Below are 24,808 nucleotides of genomic sequence, written 5' to 3' on the forward strand. Positions count from 1 at the left end.
GATCTTGGGCACCTTGACTTTGTTGATCTATAGTTGTGAAGTTGTTGATGATGAAGTAGCAACAGTAGTTGTTGTAGGTGAGCAATGGATACTATGTTGTAGAAGATGTAGGATATGGAGAGAACCTTTATTACTGAATCATCATATTGAAAGATGAGGATTCCCTCATTGCATTTATATTTAGGTTCTCTTTAATCTTTAAACTGGTCCTTATTATGCATTCTTAAACCCTTTTCATCATTCTTAGGCAAATATTCCAAAATTGCTATGGTTAATCATTGTTGCTCTATATGATCTTGGTCTTACAGTGACAGGAATTTTGAAAGGATATGACCAGCTGTTAAACCTTGTGCTAGATGGAGCTACAGAATTTCTAAGAGGTACTCATGTAGTCACATGGTTTATTGATAGTAGTGTCAATAGGTTTGCATGCATGATTTACTCTTATTAACTATATTTCTTAGGCTTATAAACTAAATTTGTTGCCTTCTCTGCCATTTTGGGTAGGATAATTAAAAAACTATAGTCATGTTAACTATCACTTTGAAAGTACGTTTCCGTTTATTTACTAAATCAATACCAACAAACCCCCCCCCCCCCCCCCAAAAAAAAAAAATATAAGAAGAAGAAGAGAAATGAAGATGATCAATCAAGTTCATGGCTTCTTTCCTTCAGTAAATGTTAGCTTGTGCAGTTTTTTTGGATTGATTAATGTGTATGTTCCAGAAACAGTCCCAGGCTTTACTTTCCTGTACATTAATCTGCATAATTATTGCAACCACAATTAACATCACACCAGTTTCATGTCTGGGCTGGGTAGTTTCTGGTGGTTTAGATTCTCTACTTATAGCTGGGCTATATGTTGAGCTAGCTTGTTGGTCAAGTCAACAAATCAATTTGGTTCCTGTGCAAACCTAATCCTCAAGCCAAACCTGTTTAGGAGTTATGCTAGGGTCTTGCAACACTTTTCTCCTATCCACAACTAACAGTAGGAGGCCATATCCTTGTTGGTGCGTGCGTTTACTCTAATGCAAATCAGGGATGTTCTCTCACATGTATTGATAATTCTTGATAATTCAATAGGTAGCTCTTACATTTGAGTCATCCAATGATAAGTGATCTCTTGGATGGGACACCAATTGGTTGAACCTGGTAACCAAAACAAGGCTAAGGTCAATCTCAAGTTACTACTGACTGGTTGAAATTATTTGATCCTGTGATCTCTCACTTCTGACTCTTGGTCCAAAGATCTGGTCCACAATTACTGTTGAATTAATGTTACACATTCTGGGTGAGTGGGTTATGGCTAGTGATGTCTTATTGACTGATTTTGATCATGTAGGACTAGGAAGGGTCTAAACCTCAATCCTACAAGTAAATTTTCGCATCAACTTTAATTAATAAACTCAAACACCTACTGAAAGCAATTCTTATTGAAGCTAGAAAGGCATAACAAATCTTTTAATGAAAAATGAGTCAGTCATCTTGCAAAACTTACTAACATTTATTCGAAGCTCCAAAACCCAACATTTCAAGTGGCAGCTTGACAAATGAATTCCCACCTAGAATTTGAGTCCAAACCCCCAAAGAGGGAAATCATAAAACAACCATGTCGCTTGATTGGCTGTAACAGGTGTTGTCTGAGCTAGCATGGTTAAAAAATTACATGTAAATCAGCTTCCTCCAAGAAAATCCTGAAGTTCTGTATTTTGAAAGTAGACTTCGGGGTACTTTAACCCCACCAAGTTTCTGATTGACTCGACAAGTTTAGCTAGAGTTTAGATGGCCTTCTGTGACCTGTCATTTTATGGTTTATTTTTTCCCTCTCCTTCCTTGAGGTTTTATTGAACTAGAAATTTTAGTGAAGTGCTAATCTATTAATCTGTTGTGTTGGTTTAGAAGAACTGAAATTTTGGTAAAATTCTGGGCTAAATAGATTGGCTCTACTTTTGAGATGAATTAGGTTTTGACTTAGTGTTTGAGTTTGTCTTTCAAAGTTCATGGTCCCATTTGGGTCTATAAATAACCTTCCTACCTCTATCCACAGCAAGAGTTGAGTGTTCCAGCACTAGTCCTTTTGGTGGCTTCTGATATAATGTAAATTGTTCAGAGTTTGAACATAACTTGATGAAGTTTCTTTTATGAAACGTTTGAGGAGGTTTATGTGAAATGAAACAGAAACTCTAACTAGGTTTCGATATGTCAATCAATTTCTGGAAAATGTGGAAAAAATATTATTGAACTTTATGAAAATTTCAAAAACAAGACCATCAAGATGTAGAGCAACCACAACCTTTTGAATTACCTTGTATTGCAATAATGCTTTTAAGATTACATTTGACAGCATGCAGCAACCTTCCTGGGAACTGAAATTTTTTTTGGGCAATAATGGTTTGTTGAAAGACCCTTAGATTCACACTTTTGCTGATGCTTACTACTTTTATTCAGTTTATTTTTTATTTTATTTTTAATTATTGTGACATCTTGGTAGTTTCTAGGATTTTTTCTGTATACCAGTGATTAATTACTGGTGTTTATTGCCCTTGGGATACAGATCCAGATGACCCACTGAAGACAACTGATCAAACTCAGATTCTTGGGCTAATAGTATGCCTTTCTCCTATATATTTATTTTACTTTAATCTTCTTTTGAATGAATGGAAACCTTTAGTATTTGCATATCTATGAGTTCTGGTGTTTCATAAATAGTTTCCTTAAAGCATGTTACCAAAATTTTTTGGGGGACTATGTACTTTTGCTCTCTAAAAGATCTCATTTCCAAGATGCCTGACATGGGGAACCAGGTTTTCCAAGAAATCTGATTTCCAGCCCCTGTTCACTGCTTGAATCCAGCAGAGCATCAGATTGCTGACGTGTCCAATTATGTTACTATAAGTAATTGTATTTGTAGACATTGGTAACGGTGTATCTTGTTCCTGAGACTGCCACCCTCTGCAGATGATGATATTTTGGGAGTCATATGACTTCATTCTTGCAGTGAGTTACAAAGGTCCTGCGCCATGTATGGATTCTTTGATTCCTCAGTGGCTTATGAAAATTAAATGAACCTTCAGTCACTAGTATTAATTTAATTTTTACTTGAAATTGAGGTTCTGGATTATTGCACTTTGAACCATCTGAAGACAGAGGTTTGTTGTATTTTACTCTGATGAAAGAAAGAGGCAAAGCCAAAGGCTTATGGATTTAATGTTTTTTTTTTTTTTTTTTTTTTTTTTTTTTTAATTGTTTTTGCAGGTTTGCAGGGGAATAGCAGTAATGCTTCTATCCCCAACTGATGGTACTGAAGAGATTGCAAATCCCTTTACTCAGCCAAATGGTGTGTAGGGCTTATCTTCCATTCATGCACCAAGTCTTGCTAACTAGGCCATAGGTATGCTTTATTTAGTCCTCTCCTGTTGGTTATGGTGGGTACTTGATCATTATGGAGTTCGAGAAGGCCTTGCATTTTGTCTATGAGGATACAAGTCAATCAAATCTGGATATTACTGTAGTAGCATGTAGTGTATGTTAAATGTCACTCAAAATTACTGGAGTGAAAATTTAAATCTATTGCTCTAATGGGTAGTTTTACTTTTTTCAAGGGATAAAATAGTCACTACATTGTAATTAGATTCATGTTAAAAGCCATTATCATTAATAAAATCTTCCTCATTGTTTTAGGAATTTCTTATAGAGCAAAGTCAAAATGCAGACTCAATGGGTATTCTATATAAGGGCTAAGGTTAGAGAACATTGTCAACTTGACTGGTATCATTGGTTAATGAAGCAGGCCTTAGATAATGCTTTGTCTATGGAAATAGAATCATGGTCAACTTTGTTTTACTATTGCATTGCCAATACTGCAGTGTGGTGACATGATGTTCTCATAGCCAGCTTTGTATTCTACTTGCTGTTTTTATTTTAGATTTTTTATCTTACAAGTTTCTCTTCCTTGCCCAACAGTTGGTGTATTAATTTGTTCTCCAATAAATTTGTATTAGAATGTAGAAACACAACAGATGCATAATGTAACACTCAAGTTTCATACAAACTCCAATCACAAGACTGGGTTGGTTGAAGCAACAGCAACCCACCTCAGTTATATTGTTCATAATTAGAAAAAACAAATTTGTTGTTCAAAGGTTTTTAACACTTGATCAAAGATTATTGTTAAAGATACATAACCATCATGGGAATGCATTAGTCATGCAATTGGCTCTTCTCATTATATATCTTAATAATTAGTTCTTTGTTGCTTTACGAACAAACCCACTCGAACTGATAGTTAACCCATAGATCCACTTGGAGATCCATCACCTGGTGCTGAAAGTGGTGGACGATCCAGGTTTTGCAATATTGATATCAAATCTGCTTCTTGTTTTCTTCTTGTGAGCAAACACATAACTCGAACTGGCAATTCATTGCCTGGTATCATAGTTGTCATTGTGTTTAAGTGACCCAAGGTGTTACACGAGTGCTTGAACACAAGGCAACCAAGGTGTCCACATAGGCTACAGGGTGATTAGATGTCTTGACAGCCCTGCTAGCACCCAATCAAGGGTGGATGATCAAGTTTTTACAACATTGACATCAATTCCTTCATTAAATCATCCTATCCCCAACTGATGTACTGAAGAGATTGCAAATCCCTTTACTCAGCCAGATGGTGTGTAGGGCTTATCTTTCATTCATGCACCAAGTCTTGCTAACTAGGCCATATGTATGCTTTATTTAGTCCTCTCCTGTTGGTTATGGTGGGTACTTGATCATTATGGAGTTCGAGAAGGCCTTGCATTGTGTCTATGAGGATACAAGACAATCAAATCTGGATATTACTGTAGTAGCATGTAGTGCATGTTAAATGTCACTCAAAATTACTGGTGTTGTCACTTCTGTGATATTTCCTAGGATGGTATGGCTATTTTTCTTAACTTTAATATGAATTCAGTATTTTCCAAGAATGTTTTTTTCTGATTGAAGAGGCTACTTGGGTAACGTTTAATAATACAGGAATGGCTTTAACTGTATCTAAACACTCAACTGATCATGTCTTCAAGCTCATGGCATGTAATATACACAGAGAGTGCTAAGAAGATGGATGGGAAATACCAGAATGGGTCAGAATCTATTTAATACTTGATTGATCCTTCCTTCAAGCTGATGAGATGTAATGTCTAGTAGCTTGGTGCAAAACTGAAGCCTCAGGGGGTAGAGAGTGTCTGTAAGTTTGGTTTGCTCTACATATCATGATATAACTTTTAGAAAGGAATTTACAAAATTTCATACATCCTTGAGGATATTTTTAGATTAACTCAGAAGTTTAGGTGGTTTGCTAGTTTGCTCTGCATATCACAATATAACTTTTCCAAGAGAAATCATAAATCTCATACATACTTGAGGCTATTTTAAACTAACTTGGAAGTTAGGTGGCTAGGTTTAACAAAATAGCACCAGATCCTCTAGTGTTGGTTATACAATAAATTTTTTAGGAGTACTATACTGAAACTTCTGCCCATTTACATTTTATTTGCAGGGTGGGTTCAAAAACGTCTCATAAGCTGTATATTAATCGTTGCAATAAGTTGTCTGAGCCAGCCAATATGAAGTTACTTAAGAATTTATACAACTTGGAGGTAGGCATACCATATACATCTATGTTTACTTGCAGATCCTTCTATGTTTTGGTTTGCTCTACAACTGATAAGTTTGCGTGTGTAATTTTGTTTCCTAGCTAGGTTTTTGATGATGAAGTAAATGCATCTAACTGTGAAATGCAAGATGTAACAGTAGCACCTTTAATAGATGTGTTGTGTGAACAGAAGACAATTGCCATGATAAATCTTTCTCACAATCTGTTAGGTCAAAATTTCAGTATTAACAATTTTTGTTGATTTAGACAAAGATAAGATAAAATAGGAGGCATGGTATTTTTACCCAAATGTAATGACAAGAGCAGGGTTCTCCAAGAAAATGAACAAATAATAGGAGAACAATAATATAAGAATCCGGATGGAGTCGAACCATTATACCCTGGTTTATCTCCAGGTGCTCTTCCATTTTGAGCTAAGGACTCAATATCAACAATGAGGAAAAAGAACTCCACAAAATACTTTTATCAATATCTTTACATTGTAGAGACATGTCTAACAAACATTCCATCAAACATATCATAGGCATCCAAACTAGTATCCGAACAATTTTACAATAAGTTTCCTAACTTGAAGATTTAGGCTGTGTAGATGCGATCAAACTAAATGTAATGCAAATTCAAGGCTTTTGATTCATTCAGCAATCAAATAAAACAATAAGAATACAGAAGAAAATGCATCTACGGAGACAGATTCTGGAGAATACTACTTACCGATCCATGAATTTGGTCTTCTCCATCGTGTGGTCATAATCAAGCATTGTCGCCGGTCGCAATCATTTGCCGAAGTCTTCGTCCACTTCGACCAGTGTGGGATCTTCGATTCAGAGATCGAAGAAGATGAGGTCGAGCGATTCATGTTTTCAATCAAATGACTCATAGTAGAAAAATGTACCGATTTTCAAAAATCTCTAATGTTCTTCAACAAATCTTATCATTAAGAGAGAGAGGGAAACCATGGATGAGAATCGGTGTTGATAGGGAAAGAGAGAGAAAGGTAAAGGAAAATTTGAAAATCGTGAAACAAAGAAGACGTTGCAGGGTTTTTGAGTTTTTTTTTTTTTTTGAGTAAGTAACCGGCTTGGTTTACAATTCGGTTCATTCATTTGAACCGAATTGTTTAACCGGTTTAACAGGAAAACTGCAAAGGATTAAATCAATGGATCAACTTTCTTGGTGACATGTGGCGGCCATCCAAGGAGCGGCCGCTAGATGGCCGCTCCTTGGTGGCCGCAGAGGATAAGATCCCTGAATTGTTAGCACCTTTTAGATTTTATAGCCAAACTATTTCGTACTTTAAAAGGATTTATGTTAAAAATGAATAACAAAGAAAATAAAATAAAAAATAAAAACATATCCAAAAGAATACATAAACATCAAAGATTTTCGGTTATAATATAAACATCAAAAGAATTTCAATGATGTTTGCTTTATATATCTTGTTTGCTATTTGATGATATATAAAGCTCTTTAAGGTAAATCATTCTGCACTTGGAGTACCTCTTAGATATCAAAGTCAAAAAAATTTATACATTGAAAAAAAAAAAGAATACCTAAACATTAGAATAACAGATAAAATGATATTAGACATAAAGAATGACATGATGTTTTCTAATTTGTTTTTCAAATTTATAGTTGCTTCAATTTTTCTCCATATATCACTATGTGCATTTGCACATGCGTTTTTTACTAGTGATATATATATATATATATCGTCTTCTTCTCTTTTTTTTTTTTTTTCAATCCTCTCCTTGAGTCACTTGGATCAATCCGTCGAAGCCTTTCTTCGTTTTCCTGACACCTATCCTCTCCTTTCTGGATCTTCGCACATCTTTGGCGACGATCCACCGAACATTGCTCTGATGCCATTTGTTAGAGATAATGGATGTACAACCACGAACATAGAAGAATACAAGCAAAATACATTAGGGGAATTTAACGTGGTTTGGCAAAACCCTGCCTACAAAGAGAAAAAGAGTTCCACTATTTCAGAAAAAACTCACACCACTCTCACAACCTCAAAATATTACCATTTGCTTCTAGGTTATCTACAGAGACTATTTATAGGGAAACCTATTACCCTAATCCCAATGTAATTACAAGTTTAACCCAGTACTAATAATTGATCCAAACCGTGTTTCAATTATAAATACAACCAAAATCATAATTACATGGACCCACAGAATACAAGACACCAATTGCTGGAATACCTCCAAGAAACGGTAAGAGCAGATAAAAAATCATGCGCAAAACATGCATGGATGAAGAAAAAGCTCAGATCAAATTTAAAGAAAACGCAAATCTGATATGAAGAACTCAGATCTTGAAGCACTCCAAGAAGAAAGCTGCAGGTCTGATTTCTCAAGACAAGAAAAACTCAGATTCATTTTGCTAAGAAAACTAAAAACTTCTTGCATGGAAAATCTGCTCTGACAACCTGACTGATAGCATGTGAAGTAAAGTGTTTTGTTAAGGTAGAATGTAGAATACAGATGTATAAATATACTCAATACATAGGATGGTATGTGGTCGCGTGTCATGTATGACTACGCATATGAAGTACATAATGCCTCCATAGTTATTACTGTGGAAGTTATCAATTTAAGACTTTGAAAGCTGGAAACCTGAACTCACCTAATATAAGCTATCTTTTAAGCTTATCAGTTTTTTCATGGTGGTTGTGCTGAATGCTTCAGATGGATACGCTCCATTGTGAGCCGACAGGTTTTGAGCAATGACTCGCATGGAAGGTCGTGATTCTGGATCTGTACTTGTGCATGCTAGGGCAATTGCAAATGCAAGAACCACAACTCCTGCCAATTGACCTGTTGGTGGTGGGATCCTTTGGTCCAATGCATCCTTCAACAGCAACTGTGAAACCCAGCCCTAACCTTGACCCGGAAACCTTGTTATTTGTAGGTCCGATGACCCGAAGTAAAGTAAGAAGTCAGCTTTGGGCCATCCCAGTAGAGGACTTGGTGTCTGGCTTTGAATCCATGAAGGTTGATGATGAGGTTCTATTTATGGAAACAGAATCCTGATGAAGATCTAATTAGTTGATGGACTTGGAGTGCTCTCTATCTTGGTTTGAAGGCATTTCTACCTACTAGGTAAGTCACTTGACTTGTGTGCAAAACCCCTTTAGGATTGGATTTGATCTGGACCTTCAATTCCCTGTTTTGGCCTTCTGTCGGCATTGGTCGGATTGGTCGGTCGGGCCGTCGACCAATCCACTCGACCAATGGGTGCTTTCTTTGGCAATTAGGTTGATTCTTGCTCTATTTAAGCCTAACCTCGAGTCCACTTCGTATTTGCTGCCTCCAAACCCTCCGGAGCGCCAAAGACCTCTCGCAAGTCATCTCTCTTGCATCCTTGGAGTTTTCTTGGCGGATCTTCGTCGGAACTCTTCTTTTTGCATCAAAAGGTATGTCTACTCTCTCTTCTTCTCCTACATCTTGGTTTTTCTTTCCTTTTTGAGTTGAGGCGAGAAGAGATGCTGCATCCTCTGTTGCAAACATCTCTCGAACATGTTCTCATGATCATCCTAAGGATTAAAGGCTAGAACAATGATCTTAACCATGATCATTGCAAGCTTTTGAAGGATTCATGATCAAACCATGATTTAATCTCTCGTTAATTTCCTAATCTGAATTCTGATCTCTTTGGATCTTCTTTCATTGATCATGTTAGTGGTTAATGGTTGTGTTTTCTTTCTATGATCCATAATCCATAGAATTCTAGTTGTTCTCTTCTACCTTACTATGTGTTCTTCATGATGCATGATAGTACATATATGGTAGGTTTTATTTCCTTATTTAGATTTATGCTTCTAAGCCTTATTCCATGAAGACCTATGCATGTTTTCATGTTTTCATTACCGAAAGCAATGATCCATCTTCCTATTGTTCTTGTCCTTGTTTTCTATTTCAAACTTCATCAAGATCCATGTTTGATTTATTTATGGTAACTTTTTGTTTCCTAATTTGGATCTTGATACCTTGATTTGATTAGTGTTTTGAGGTCCCCTATATGCTAGAATACTACTGATGTAGTCTACCCCTTGATTAGTACCCTCTTGAACCATCAAATTCGGATTTCATATCTCAAAACTCTGATTTTCTAGCTTATCGTGTCTGCATTGGTCGGCTGATTGGTCGATGGACCACTCGACCAATCCACTCGACCAATGAGTTCAGAACTCCGATTGGTCTGCTTCGGATGCTTTGCTATATTTTCTGTTAGGGATCTTTCCTAATATGTTGTATATACTTGTTTAGGACCTTCTTCTCAAGTTTGCCAAGATCTTACTTGATTTCTTAGGATTCTTTGCGAGTTATAAAAGGTAAGGATGGTTATTTCCTTAATTACATAGATAGCATGAATCTAGTTTCTATATTTGAATATCATTAATATGTTTCCTAAATTAGATTCTTACAATGATATACTACTGTTGCATAACTTAGATTACAGTAGCATTACTTATTCATATTGAATTGATTCATGTATGATTTACTTACCAATGTTATACAAATGATTGTAAATATTGATTTCTTTCCATATATGGAGTTACCATATATGTGATGATATGAATTGATGCATGTGTATGCTTACGTATGGTTTGGGAAGGAGAGGTGTCCTTTTGACATTTCTGTCCTTGGACTACTACGGGAATATTATGGGATGTTTCCGGAGATGCCCTCTGGACACCTTCCTAAAGCTGTTGGATGACATATATGGATTGTCTAGTAGTGTTTGGCTAGGATGTCCTGTTATGTCGGACCCTAATCGGAGGGGTATTGAGACCGAACGACCCGTGGTAGCAATGGGGATTCCTGGGCGCTCAAGACCGGTAACCAACCCGTGAGAGGACAGGAATCACATTGTGGGGGCCATTTATTGGTAGGGTTGCATATGGTTAGACTTGGGCTCACGGGCGCTTAAGACCGGTAACCAACCCGTGAGAGGACGTGAGAGCTTCCCGTTTACCATATGTGGATGACCAATAGGGTTGGTGAGTCCGTAGTCGGGACTATGAGGACTCTAGTGTGAAGGATACCGAAAGGATCGTGGGGACGAGGAATGGAAGTATCTGGATCTGACTTGATGTAACCAAGTAGAAGACTTGCATTTGGCTAGGTATTACCCGACATGCGCCGACTTATACCAAATGGTTGTGAGAGAGTGTGTTGACTTAACCCCTGCCAGGTTTGTCCCGGGATGCCGGACCCATTACCAACTGATGATGAGCGATTGAGACTTTCCTAAAGAAGTCGGTGCTATGACTTAAGCATGTCCGCTAATAGAGACCAGCATACATAGAGTTAGAATCATACATTCATTGTTTGTCTCATATCATATTGCATTTATGTTTGTTCTGAATTCGCCATTTATGTTATTATGGATTTTAATCGCCTTCGAGTTTCTTCAAACTCATTCCTTTATTGTACAATGTTGTTAGACTATCCTGCAGGTGCGGAATACTATGCGGTCCCTATGAGGAGCGCGGCAAGAGACATATCTCCGGAAGGTGATTGCGGTTACCACAATTACTCAAGATTCCACGGGTGGTTATGCTCCGTACAATGCTTAGTCCGACCATTGAGTGGAGCGTCCTTGTGCTATTTATGAGATCTACACCTACAAGGATGTCGTCTACAAAGTGGAGAATAATTTAGTTACCCAATGTACATGCTACTGGGATTAGCTTTTATCTAGTTTATTCTTTCGAGCTACTTTTCCGCTGGATGTAAAGTGGGATTTTTGCTTCACTTTACTTATCTGTTGACACTCTGATTATATATCTATTATTCCGTTTCGTTTATGATTCATTCTTTCATTATTGGATCTATGATTTATCTTCCGCACTCTTGTTATGGTTGTTCATGATTATGTTATTGCTTATGTGGGAGGTTGATCACTCGATACCTGATCTTCGGGTCGTGGATCACACTCTCGGGTATGCCGGATAGGGTACCGGCCGGGAGGGCGTGATGATTGGTATCGAGCCCAAGGTTCGAGGAGATCCTAACCACAAAAGACAACAACTGAACATTCCCGAGTCATTGATCTGAAATGACTCATCTACTCTTAGAAGTGAATAATAGAACACTGAATTAGAAACTTGAACTTTGAGGCATAACAGAACATTTTTGAATAACATACCATAATTATACTTGAACAAATGACACTAATGCAAGGAAAAGAAAAGTGCATAACATACAATAAATAAAGAGAAACAAAATGAACTTCATTAATTTCAAAAGTTTTTACAATGATTACATCTGGAATGCATAAATGGAAAATCCTAAGGTACGGTCTATCTAGGTGATCTACTCGATCTCTATATGCTCCGAACTCCTCTCGCTAGCGAGTCACCCGATGCTCTATCCTGTCTCGTCGAGACTCCATCCTCTCGTACATCTGCTCTCGTCCGACCTCCATCCTCTCTAGCATGGAAGTCATCGATCTCATCTCGTGCACTAAGATCCGAAGCCTCCGGAACCGCATGTGAAGGGCCACCGCCTCAAGTGTGATGAAGGAAACTCGTGATGCACGGCTCGCCTCGCGCATATCTCAGATCATCTCCGGCCTGATCATCACTATCGGGACCGATATCCTCTCCTCCATCCTCCGATCCCTCATCCTCATCCTCCCGATTCATCATCATCCTCACCCTCCGGACCGGAGATCTCTCTAACGATGTAGTCTCATCCGTCGAATGGTCCGAGTCCCAATGGGGTATCCCCGTGATCTAGTGTCCATCGGAGTATCCTCGAAACTCACCCCAAATGCCCGAAGATCAAAGTCGAAGCCTCCCATAGCAAAGGTTCCGCATGCTAGGCCGCAGAACTAAGTCCGCATGACCTGCTGAATGATGTAGGAGAGATCGATCTCAAGCCCATGTAGATGCGGTAAATGACCAAGGCCTCCATCACCGTGACCCGATGGTGATGCCCGGCTTCGGCATGATGTTTCGGCCACTATGCGGCCGATAATACGTGCAGAACCCGTCATCCGTCCGCTAGTCCACGGTGTGAAGCATCGGCGGCTATCCCATGCGTAGAGCATATCTCGCGGCTCGTACGGCATCGATGGCTGTCCGTCTGCTCCTGCGTATCCACACACCCGCCGTGGATAGTAAGGGACTCAAGATCTCGGCCGTGTCCGGGTAGAGAAGCGAATCCAGTCCAGGACCCCGCTCCCGAGGACAAGTCCAGTGGATGTCCCCGGCCCCGAGCCTCCTCTCGTGTAGTAAGGTTGTTGAAGAACAACCTCACTAGCTCCGGTATACCGGCAAATCCTCGGTGAAGAGGTGAGTCCCCGTAAGTGTCGAACCTCTGCCGGATCCTAAAGGCTCGAGCTGGCGTAAGTGAGTAACGCCCCATCTCGATGTTACAATAGCTGAGTGGCCTCTCGAACTCGCCCGAGGTGTGTCAAATAGGTCCGGTCTCCTAACCTCCTCTCTGGGCTCGAAGAACCCGACCTCTGCCCCCGAGAGCACCTACGATGCGACCTCTACCTCTACCTCCTCCTCGTCCTCCCCTCCCATGATGTTCCGTGGAAGAGACAAGAGACATTTCCATTAGTGCTATTTCAAGATTTGGCCAAAAGGGTATTTTCGTATTTTTCAAATTTCAATTTGGGGGAAATTTGATTTAAACATACTAGCATGTGCACAATACTTGGAATTTCATGTCTATGAAGTTGTTTTGATGAAAATCGATCACTTGGATTAAAGCAAATTCAGCAAGATTTGGGATTTTGCAATTTAGGTCAAAATTGGATTTTTGAAAAGTTGAAATTGGTTAAATCAAATTGTATGGACCTATCTACAATGTCATCTTGAGCATGTAGCATTTGATCTCGTCAATTTCGCTTTGAGAGAAACGAATTTTTCTAAAGATATCATTTCTATAAAACCTTCAGATGAGCACCAAATGTGTTAAAACTTGTTGTCTATGCATGTCATTGTGTTTAAAACCTAGGGAATATGTTTCTAGCATTCCTAAGCATGATTTCTAGCATTGGATACAAGTAAAGCATGGTTTTATTGAAATGCAGCATGAGAAGATGAAAATGGAAGGAAGAATAGAGATTTACCTTGTTTGTGAGATGGTGTGTTGTGGTGTTGTTGTTAGCACTAAATCACCTCAGAACACTTGTGGAACACTTGGATATTTTCCCTAGAGCTCTCTCACCTTTGGAGAGTTAGATGAGGTTGGATGTGGAATGAGGCTTATAATCAATTTTCTATTCTTCTTCATTGGTCCTTGTCCGGTCCTCCCAACCACTCACCAATGGTCACGTGACCTCATTTGCTGTTGATTTTTAATGTGATTTTTGCCTTATGGAATATTGTTTGATGACTATATGGATATATTTGAGCATGATTTAGTTTTCAATCATTTGGACTTGTGGTTTATGTTGAATCTTCTTCTATTTTGATGTTCTCTTTTTGCTGGTTACTCAGTGGGCTGGTAATCCTGGTCTGAGGTGGTAAATACCTCAGGGAGGTGGTATACCTCATGGAGGTGGTAATACCAATGCTATCTACTCATGAGATCCCCGGTGCCCCAATGTTGGAGTTTCTATTGCCAATATCTGGGCAATATGATGCCCCCTCTTCAACCTGTTTGGTTTCTCTCCATATGAGACCCCTGTGCTTGTATCCTCTCCCTCCTCGTTTCTCTCCTCATACTCCCTTGGATTTTCTCTCCACTTTCCCGAGTTCCGGCCCCTTGTTTCCTACAGTGCTTCTGGTTGGAGGCTTTCCCTCCTGCTCAGCTCGTTTTGTTTCTCTTCCACTGCTGGTGGATTTCCCTCTCTTTTTGGAGGTTTCTGCGTTGTCTTGGGTTATTCAGAGCTTTTTGTTACTCTTTCCGGCTAGGTGCCTTTTTGTTCACTCGGAACTTTGTCGTGTTGTCCCTTCGAGCTTCATTTCTTTGCTCCTTCTTTGAAGGAAGACCTCCCAAGCAGAGTTCTTCGGCTCCCCCTTAAGCTTATCTCCTCCCCTTGTGAGCTTGCTCGTGGTGCACTCAGAGTTGGGACGGGAGTGCTCTTCCCTTCTCATTCTTTGGTGATCCTGACCGTCTTTGTGAGCCTCCCCTCCCCACTCCTACCTTCCAGGTGTAGTCCCTTTCCCCCTTCTTCCCCCCCCCCTGCGTGCGTCTCCCTTTTTTCCCTCTTCCCCCCTTTCCGCTCTTCTCTCCGCCTTCTTTTGCTCTCTTCCCCCCCCCCCCCTTTGCTCCCTCCTCCCTCCTGTTTTCTTTCTCCTCCCCTTTTTCTCTTGTTGTCCTTCTTTTCTTTTCTTTTTTCTCTCTCTTCTCTTCATCTGCTTCTCACTACCTTCCCTTGTCTTTGTTTTTGTTTCCCTCTTCCTTACTTGGGGTTTCTTTCTTTTTTTAACTTAGCCTTTTGTGTTCTTCTGCTTCTTTTTTTGGATCGTTGTTCCCCCGCTTTTCCTTTGTTCCTCGAGATTCTCCTATTTGTGGTCCTCTTTATTTCTAGGGTTTTGTCTCTCCTCTCTTCCCTGTGGATGATGCTTCTCCGCGGTTTGGAAGTCTTCTTTCTCCTTTTTGATGTCTTCCCTGATCTATCGTGCCTCCCTGTCTTCTCTTTGTCTCTCCCTCTCCTTCTCCTTGTGCTCCTCTTGTTCCTTGCTCTTTTTTCTCCCTTTTCCCTGGAGCTCCTTTTCTCCTTTCCTTTCTCCTCCTTTTTTCTTCTGTTCCCTTGTATCTCTTCCTTTTTTTCTCTTCTCTATCCCTTATAAGTCTAGTGATATCTTCAAGACAGCTTTCCAACGCGGTATGGTCACTATGAGTTTAGAGTCATGCCCTTCGGATTGACCAATGCTCTGCGGTGTTCATGGACCTCATGAACCGAGTATTTCATGATGTGCTTGATAAGTTTGTGATTGTTTTCATTGATGACATCTTGATCTATTCAAGAGCGAAGAAGAGCATGCGAGTCATCTAAGTTTCACTTTGCAAAGGTTGCGAGAAAGAAGTTGTTTGCTAAGTTTAGCAAGTGTGATTTCGGCTTAAGAGAGTGGTTTTCCTTGGTCATGTAGTTTCAGCCGAAGGTATTCGGTGTCGATCCCGAAAAGGACCAAGCTGTGGCTGATTGGGAGAGACCGAAGTCAGTAACGGAAATAAGAAGTTTCCTTGGATTGGCGGGTTACTACCGAAGGTTTATTGAGAACTTTTCTCGATTGGCTGCTCCTATGACTAAGTTGACCAGGAAAGAAGAGAAGTTTGTTTGGTCCGACGCTGTGAGAAGAATTTCCAAGAGTTGAAGGATAGATTGACAAGTGCCCCGGTTTTGACTATACCCGATAGTTCCGGTGGTATGACAGTTTATACCGATGCGTCAAAGATTGGGTTGGGTTGTGTCTTGATGCAACATGGCAAGGTCGTAGCCTATGCTTCTCGGCAATTGAAGGATTATGAGCGGAATTACCCCACTCACGATCTAGAACTTGCCACCGTTGTCTTTGCTTTGAAGATTTGGAGACATTATCTTTACGGTGAGAAGATTGCCATTTTCACGGATCATAAGAGTTTGAAATACTTCTTTACCCAAAAGGAGTTGAACATGAGACAAAGGAGATGGTTGGAACTCGTCTCCGATTATGATTGTGATATTCAGATCATCCTGGGAAAGCAAATGTGGTTGCCGATGCTCTTAGTAGGAAGAACCAGAAGAAGACTTTGGATTTGAATGCTTTGAGTTTACCATTGTGGTCTTCTATTGAGAGTTTTGGTTTGGAAATCGTCCCCGAGAATTCTGATTTTATTCTTTTCGCCATGACGGCAAGATCTGGTCTTAGAGATAAGATTGTTGCTCTGCAGAAGTTCGATCAAGAGTTTTTGACCAAAGTTGAGAAGATTTCTTCAATCCTGAGTCGGACCCCACTTTGGTATATCCATGGATGGTGCTTTGTTGTTTAGAGGAAGGCTGTGTGTGCCTCAACGATGAAGTTAAGAATGAAATATTGAAGGAAGCACACGTCGTCTTTCTTGTACACCGGAAGCACCAAGATGTACAAGGACTTGAAGGAACATTTTTGGTGGATTGGTCTAAAGGCGGATGTTGATGATTTTGTTGCCAAGTGTGAGACTTGCCGGCGTGTGAAAGCCGTTCGACAACCTCCATCTGGATTACTTCAACCCCTTCCTATTCCTAGTTGGAAGTGGGAAGATATCTCCATGGACTTTGTGACTAGCTTGCCTCGGACAAGTAAAGGCAATGACACTGTGTGGGTGATTGTTGATAGGTTGACCAAATCAGCCCATTTCATTCCTATGAAGATCACTCATACTGGATAAGCTAGCCGGGCTTTATGTGGATAATGTGGTTCGTCCGCATGGTGTGCCTTTGAGTATTGTCTCGGATCGTGATCCTAGGTTCACCTCAAGGTTTTGGAATAGTTTGCAGAAGGCCTTGGGAACCCAATTGAACTTGAGTACAGCTCATCATCCACAGGCGATGGACAATCCGAGCGGACAATTCGGACATTGGAAGACATGCTCAGATCTTGTGTGGTGGATATGGGTGGTAATTGGGATGAACACCTAGCTTTGGTTGAGTTTGCCTATAACAACGCTTATCAAGCAACAATAGGCATGGCTCCATTCAAGGCTTTGTATGGTAGTACTTGTAGGACACCTTTGTACTTGACCGAGCAGTTGAAAGAAAAGTCTTAGGTCCCGAGATGATTGAAGCTACAAGTGCTATGGTAGATATGATAAGAGAAAGGATTAAGTCTGCTGTCGAGACAGAGATCTTATCTGATAAGAGAAGGACCGATTTGGAATTTCAAGTTGGAGAGAAAGTCTTTCCAAGGTCTCACCAATGAAGGGTGTGATGAGATTCAATGTTAAGGGAAAGCTTAGCCCTCGTTACATTGGACCTTTCGAGATTTTGGAAAAGGTTGGACCCGTTGCGTATCGATTAGCATTACCTCCGTCTCTTGCTGGTGTGCACAATGTGTTCCATATTTCGATGCTCCGAAAATACATAGAGAATCCGAACACATTTTGCAGCAAGCACTAGGACTTAGTGCTGATTTGACCTATGATGAAGAACCGGCCGAAATCCTGGATAGGAAGGACAAGCCTGAATCCGCCATTCCTTTGGTGAAGATTCGGTGGAAGAACCATACCCTGAAGAAGCTTCTTGGGAGAAGGAAGAAGACATGAAGGAGAAGTTTCCTTACCTCTTTGGAAGCACAGTACGCTTTCAATTTCGGGACGAAATTTCTTTAAGGGGGAGAATGTGAAACCCAGCCCTAACCTTGACCCGGAAACCTTGTTTTTGTAGGTCCTGACCCAGTAAAGTAAGAAGTCAGCTTTGGGCCATCCCGGAGGACTTGTGTCGGCTTTGAATCCATGAGGTTGATGATGGGTTCTTTTATGGAAACAGAATCCCGATGAAGATCTAATTAGTTGATGGACTTGGAGTGCTCTCTATCTTGGTTTGAAGGCATTTCTACCTACTAGGTAAGTCACTTGACTTGTGTGCAAAACCCCTTTAGGATTGGATTTGATCTGGACCTTCAATTCCCTGTTTTGGCCTTCTTTGTCATTGTCTCGATTGGTCTCCCCACCAATCCACTCACCAATGGGTGCCTCTTTCAATTAGGTTGATTCTTGCTCTATTTAGCCTAACCTCGAGTCCACTTCGTATTTGCTGCCTCCAAACCCTCTCGGAACGACCAAAGACCTCTGCAAGTCATCTCTCTTGCATCCTTGGAGTTTTCTTGCGATCTTCTCAACTCTTCTTTTTGCATCAAAAGGTATGTCTACTCTCTCTTCTTCTCCTACATCTTGGTTTTTCTTTCCTTTTGAGTTGGCAGAAGAGATGCTGCATCCTCTGTTGCAAACATCTCTGAACATGTTCTCATGATCATCCTAAGGATTAAAGGCTAGAACAATGATCTTAACCATGATCATTGCAAGCTTTTGAAGGATTCATGATCAAACCATGATTTAATCTCTGTTAATTTCCTAATCTATTCTGATCTCTTTGGATCTTCTTTCATTGATCTGTTAGTGGTTAATGGTTGTGTTTTCTTTCTATGATCCATAATCCATAGAATTCTAGTTGTTCTCTTCTACCTTACTATGTGTTCTTCATGATGCATGATAGTACATATATGGTAGGTTTTATTTCCTTATTTAGATTTATGCTTCTAAGCCTTATTCCATGAAGACCTATGCATGTTTTCATGTTTTCATTACAAGCAATGATCCATCTTCCTATTGTTCTTGTCCTTGTTTTCTATTTCAAACTTCATCAAGATCCATGTTTGATTTATTTATGGTAACTTTTTGTTTCCTAATTTGGATCTTGATACCTTGATTTGATTAGTGTTTTGAGGTCCCCTATATGCTAGAATACTACTGATGTAGTCTACCCCTTGATTATACCCTCTTGAACCATCAAATTCGGATTTCATATCTCAAAACTCGATTTTCTGCTATCTCCTTGTCCCTTGGTCCTGACCACTCGACCAATCCACTCACCAATGAGTTCCAACTCCTTGGTCTTTTTGCTTTGCTATATTTTCTTTAGGGATCTTTCCTAATATGTTGTATATACTTGTTTAGGACCTTCTTCTCAAGTTTGCCAAGATCTTACTTGATTTCTTGGATTCTTTCAGTTATAAAGGTAAGGATGGTTATTTCCTTAATTACATGATAGCATGAATCTAGTTTCTATATTTGAATATCATTAATATGTTTCCTAAATTAGATTCTTACAATGATATACTACTTTGCATAACTTAGATTCTGCATTACTTATTCATATTGATTGATTCATGTATGATTTACTTACCAATGTTATACAAATGATTGTAATATTGATTTCTTTCCATATATGAGTTCCCATATATGTGATGATATGAATTGATGCATGTGTATGCTTCTATGGTTTGGGAGGAGAGGTTCCTTTTGACATTTCTTCCTTGACTACTACGGAATATTATGATGTTTCAGATGCCCTCTGACACCTTCCTAAACTGTTGGATGACATATATGATTGTCTTGTGTTTCTGATGTCCTTTATTCCCCTATCGGGTTTGCCCCCCTGTCTGATTCTCCTCCCGTCCACCCGTGAGAGGCGTGCTTCCCGTTTACCATATGTGATGACCTAGGTTGTGGTCCTTCACTTACTCTGTGTATCCTCTCCGATATATCTCCTTGATGTACCGTGACTTCATTTGGCTAGTATTCCCCTCCCTTTCCATGGTTGTGTGTGTTCTTACCCCCCTTTTCCCTGCCCCATTACCACCGATATGCTTAGACTTTCCTAGTCTCTTCTTCATTCCCTGCCCTACTGGTTAGATCTCTTCTTGTTTGTCTCTTCTTTGCTTTATGTTTGTTCTTCCCTTTTGTTTTATGGTTTTCTCTTTCTTAACTCATTCCTTTATTGTACATGTTGTTCTATCCCTATACTATCGTCCCTTGGGCGCGACATATCTCCAGGTGATTGCGGTTACCACAATTACTCGAAGATTCCACGGGTGGTTATGCTCCGTACAATGCTTAGTCCGACCATTGAGTGGAAGCGTCCTTGTGCTATTTATGAGATCTACACCTACAAGGATGTCGTCTACAAAGTGGAGAATAATTTAGTTACCCAATGTACATGCTACTGGGATTAGCTTTTATCTAGTTTATTCTTTCGAGCTACTTTTCCGCTGGATGTAAAGTGGGATTTTTGCTTCACTTTACTTATCTGTTGACACTCTGATTATATATCTATTATTCCGTTTCGTTTATGATTCATTCTTTCATTATTGGATCTATGATTTATCTTCCGCACTCTTGTTATGGTTGTTCATGATTATGTTATTGCTTATGTGGGAGGTTGATCACTCGATACCTGATCTTCGGGCTGTGGATCACACTCTCGGGTATGCCAGATAGGGTACCGGCTGGGAGGGCGTGACAGCAAGTCATGGTCATTAGCGGACGAAGAGGATAGAGAAGACATGAGATCTTTTGGGTGCCTTCCCATCATCACTTCCAGTGCTACAATGCCAAAGCTATAAACATCACACTTTTCTGTGACTCTCATTGTAAATGCAAGCTCTGTGTCAAGAGAACACCAAGTTAAGGATTACCAATAAATAATCTTAAATTGAATAAAAACCTAAACATGATACCTAAAAAGAGAAAAACAAAAAGTACCAACTGTTCTAAAATATATGTCCAAGCAATGGCATCAAGACTGAATGTGTGAAAGCATTTAAATTACAGTTAGTCAACAGGATCGAGACCTTATTTGTTATGAACATCTAGAGAAGCTATAATCCCATAAGAGGATAGAGAGAAATAACCTTTAGTCAAGAATGGCAGAGATGAGAAACAGAGATATGTGAAGGTTTAGGTTACCTGGAGCCATGTACCCATAAGATCCAGCCACTGCTGTCCAGTTGGATGAACCAGGGTTCAACAGTCTTGCTGTTCCAAAGTCTGCAAGCCGAGGTTTCCAACCCTGCTTCCAGCAAAATATTATTTACGGTTACATCACGGTGGACAATTGGGGGGTTGCAGGCATGGTGTAGATAAGCAAGGGCATGGGCTACCCCTTGGAGAATCTTCACCCTCGTCACCCAGTCCAGCTCTCCTCCCCCTTCCTCCCCATAAAGAACATTTCTCAGACTACCCTTCTCAACATAGTCATACACCAAATACATATTACCCTTCCAGGAACAAAACCCATACAATTTAATGATATTCCTGTGCCTGACATTTGTTAACATATAAATCTCATTCTCAAAACTTTGTCGGTTTATTGCAATAATGTCACTTGAATCCGACATGTTCAGTCTTTTAACGGCAATAAGCTGCCCTGATGCCAGTACTGCTTTATAAACACTTCCAAAACCTCCCTTTCCAATAAAACAATTCTCATGGAAATCATCAGTAGCTTTCACAATGTCGCTGAATGTGAAATTTTCTCTTCTTCCCCATATAAGTGACTGATGGCGCTCATCATATTCGGTTGTTCCAACATTTTCATCCTGTTCTCTTGATTTCCTTTTCATGTTTACAAGTCGTCCCCAGATGACAGCTCCTAAAAGGATAATGCTGATTACTGGGACAATGATGGATATAAGGACTTTATCATAGTTGTTGGATCCTCTGTGTGCAGGACTGGAATTACAAGGTGACAATCCTTTTGCATTTCCACATAGATCTGCATTTCCAATGAAGGCCTCAGCTGGTTGTTTTTGGAAAATTTTACCATTTGGTACCTCGCCGGTCAACTTATTGTAAGAGAGATCAATCACTTGCAAACTATTCATGTTGGACAAAGATGTTGGGATTCTGCCTGAGAGGTTGTTCCGGGAGAAATTGAGGTTCTCCAACGAGGTCAGCTTCCTTAGATTAGAAGGGATTTTTCCTGAGAGCGAGTTTCTGCTCAGATCTAGAAATGATTGCAAGAAAACCAAGTTGCCCAACTCAGGTGGTATATCACCTGATAATCTGTTGTTACTTAAGTTCAACTCCTGTAAATTAATGCAGCTTCCAAGTACTCCAGGTATACCGCCGGCTAGTTCATTTCCTGCAATGTCAAGGTGCCGGAGCTGTTGTAAACTTCCAATGCTCTGGGGGATCACTCCAGTTAAGTGATTGTAACTCAAGTTAAGCTTGAAGAGCTTGTTTAGATCTCCTAGTGCCGCTGGAATTTCTCCCGTCAGCTCATTCGAAGACAAGCTTAGGTCTTGTAATTGGGTCAAATTTGCAAGTTCACTAAGAATATTGCCAGAAATTCTATTTCCATCAATGTGAAAATAAGTTAGACTGAAACATTTTCCCCAATCTGGCGAGAGCTGTCCAGTCAACTGATTGCCGCTGAGATCTATGTAAACAAGATTTGGGTGAACTCCAAACACCTTCGATATGTCCCCAGAGAATTGGTTTCCTTCTAGTCGGACTCTGAACAACCTCGAACAATTCCCCAAGCACTCTGGCAGTGACCCAGTAAAATTGTTACCATTTGTTGTCAATGTTTCCAGGACGAATCCATTGCATAACCATGGAGGGAGCTTACCAGAAAAGCTGTTGTCTGAAAAGCTTACATCAGACAATGAGAAACTATTGTTTCCAAAATCCTGTGGAATGGTTCCGGAGAAATTGTTGCGATGCAAATAGAGTAGCTGGAGACTCTTAAGGTGAGAAATGGTGTCGGGTAGCTCTCCATGCAATTGGTTGGTACTGACGTCAAGCATTAACAGAGATTTCAGGTTTCCAATCTCTGGTGGGATTGTACCAGCTAGACTGTTTTCGAATAGAGATAGGAGTTGGAGCTGTGTTAGATTCCCCAATGTTGCAGGAATGGGACCCGTAATCATGTTATCTGAAAGGTCTAGCTGTACCAAATCTTTGAGGTTCCCAATCTCCGGGGGGATCGACCCAGAGAGCTGATTAATAAAGAGATAGAGGAAGTTGAGCTTTGTCAATCTGCGAATCTCTTGTGGAATCTTACCTGTGAAGGAATTGTTCTGAAGTTGCAATGAAATCAATTGTACCCAGCTAGTTATGAAGTAGGGTGAGATCTCTCCAGAAAGCATGTTCCCGGACATACCCAACTCAGATATCTTTTTTAGATTTGAAAGAGATGGAGGTAAGGTTCCATTGAGTGAATTTAGTGAAAGGTTTATGAAGGTGAGGTTGGTACAATAGCCGAGTTCATGAGGAATTGTAGAGTTCAATCCAGCTTCCGAGAGATCGAGTTTCTGAAGCATTCCAAGTTGGCCAATAGAAGGAGGTATCCCACCTCCTAATGAATTTCCAAAGAGCTCCAGAGTAACAAGATTGGAAATTGAACCTATCTCATTTGGTATTCCACCTTCAAATAAGTTGGACCCCAGCCGTAATTCTCTGAGTGAAACAAGCTTGGATAGGTTTACAGGCAATGGACCTTGAAAGAAATTTTGAGTAAGATCGAGATATTCAACCTTTGTTAAGGTCACCAGTGAGTCGGGCAAGGGACCTGTAAGGTTGTTCTGTGACAAGTTGAGGTGAGTAAGATTTGGGCAGTTTAAAATGAAAGGTGGGAACTCAGATGCAAGTGAGTTGTTAAATAGATTCAGGTACTTCAGTTGTGGCATGCCAAAGAATTCAATTGAGTCCGGGGATTCAAGATGGTTTAAACTGAGGTTCAGGTACCATACCTTTTGAAGATTGCTGATCTGATGAGGAATTGAACCCACAAGATTGTTATTACTGAGGTTAAGGATGCAGAGCTCTGTCAACTGTCCAAACTGAGGAGGGATGGATTCATTGAAAAAATTGTTGCTCAGGTCCAACAAGATGATGTTGGAGAGATTGCCAATGCTGGATGGAATTGATCCCATGAGATTATTACGGCTGAGATCCATGTGGGTAAGACCTGGCAGTGCTGCGAACTCGAGTTGGTCAAGTGTCCCATTGAGACCCAACTCAGGAAGCTTTATCTCTGCTACACTTGCAGTACTGTAGCAGGCAATACCTGTCCAGTTGCAGAGGTCCTTGATATTTGCAAGGGACCATGAATTGAGAGGAGGAAAAGATAAGCTGTCCTTCCATCTGATCAGAGCTTGAGCCTCTGATATTGATGACGTTGTTACGTTCAAAGGAAGACAGAAGAGAAGAAGTTGTAGCAGAGCAAGGACTCTTTCAGTTGATGACATTTCTGTTGGTCTCTAGTAATGCTTCATCGTTCATTGGCTTTCTTTAAGGCTTACTTCATTTTGGAGGGTCGTGCTTCAGTTGTGCAACTGGCAGTATTGAGCTGCCTACAGTGGGGATTTAAAGTGGTGGTCGACCACCTGTTTTGTTTTTCCCTTCCAGGTTTCAATCGCTGTAGATTGAATCTGGACTACCAGAATTAATCGTCACCATTCGCACTTTAGTGCTACGCATTGATTGCACAGTACTGAATCCAAACGCCATTTGTATCCATCCAGGTTAAACCAAAATAGTGTGAAGCCTGCTATTGAGTCTTCAGCTTTCAATAGACTTTGAAATGTCGTTGATTGTAACTTGCAACGGTCACACCATGTATAGGTAGAGAGAGATATTCAAGCAAAAGCCCTTTGAGATTTATTTATAAAAGTATATTTACTAAGAGAGCTCTCTACTAGCATGGAAGCCAATGAATTAC

The 24,808-nt window shown here is 40.2% G+C and overlaps 1 protein-coding gene across 1 annotated transcript; it reads right to left on the bottom strand.

The window, feature by feature from the left end:
• Positions 1–655: 655 nt before the first annotated feature.
• Positions 656–24,553, bottom strand: LOC149008415 (uncharacterized). Its single transcript, XM_089167236.1, is given in 4 exon segments — positions 656–761; positions 20,586–20,745; positions 21,049–21,142; positions 21,144–24,553. Coding segments are annotated over 4 exon segments (3,552 nt in total). The 5' UTR covers positions 24,336–24,553.
• Between the last annotated feature and the right edge of the window lie 255 nt (positions 24,554–24,808).

The sequence above is a fragment of the Hakea prostrata genome, chromosome 8, assembly GCF_041222555.1.
Source record: "Hakea prostrata isolate BN-2017 chromosome 8, UWA_Hpros_2, whole genome shotgun sequence".
NCBI classification, from domain to species: domain Eukaryota; kingdom Viridiplantae; phylum Streptophyta; class Magnoliopsida; order Proteales; family Proteaceae; genus Hakea; species Hakea prostrata.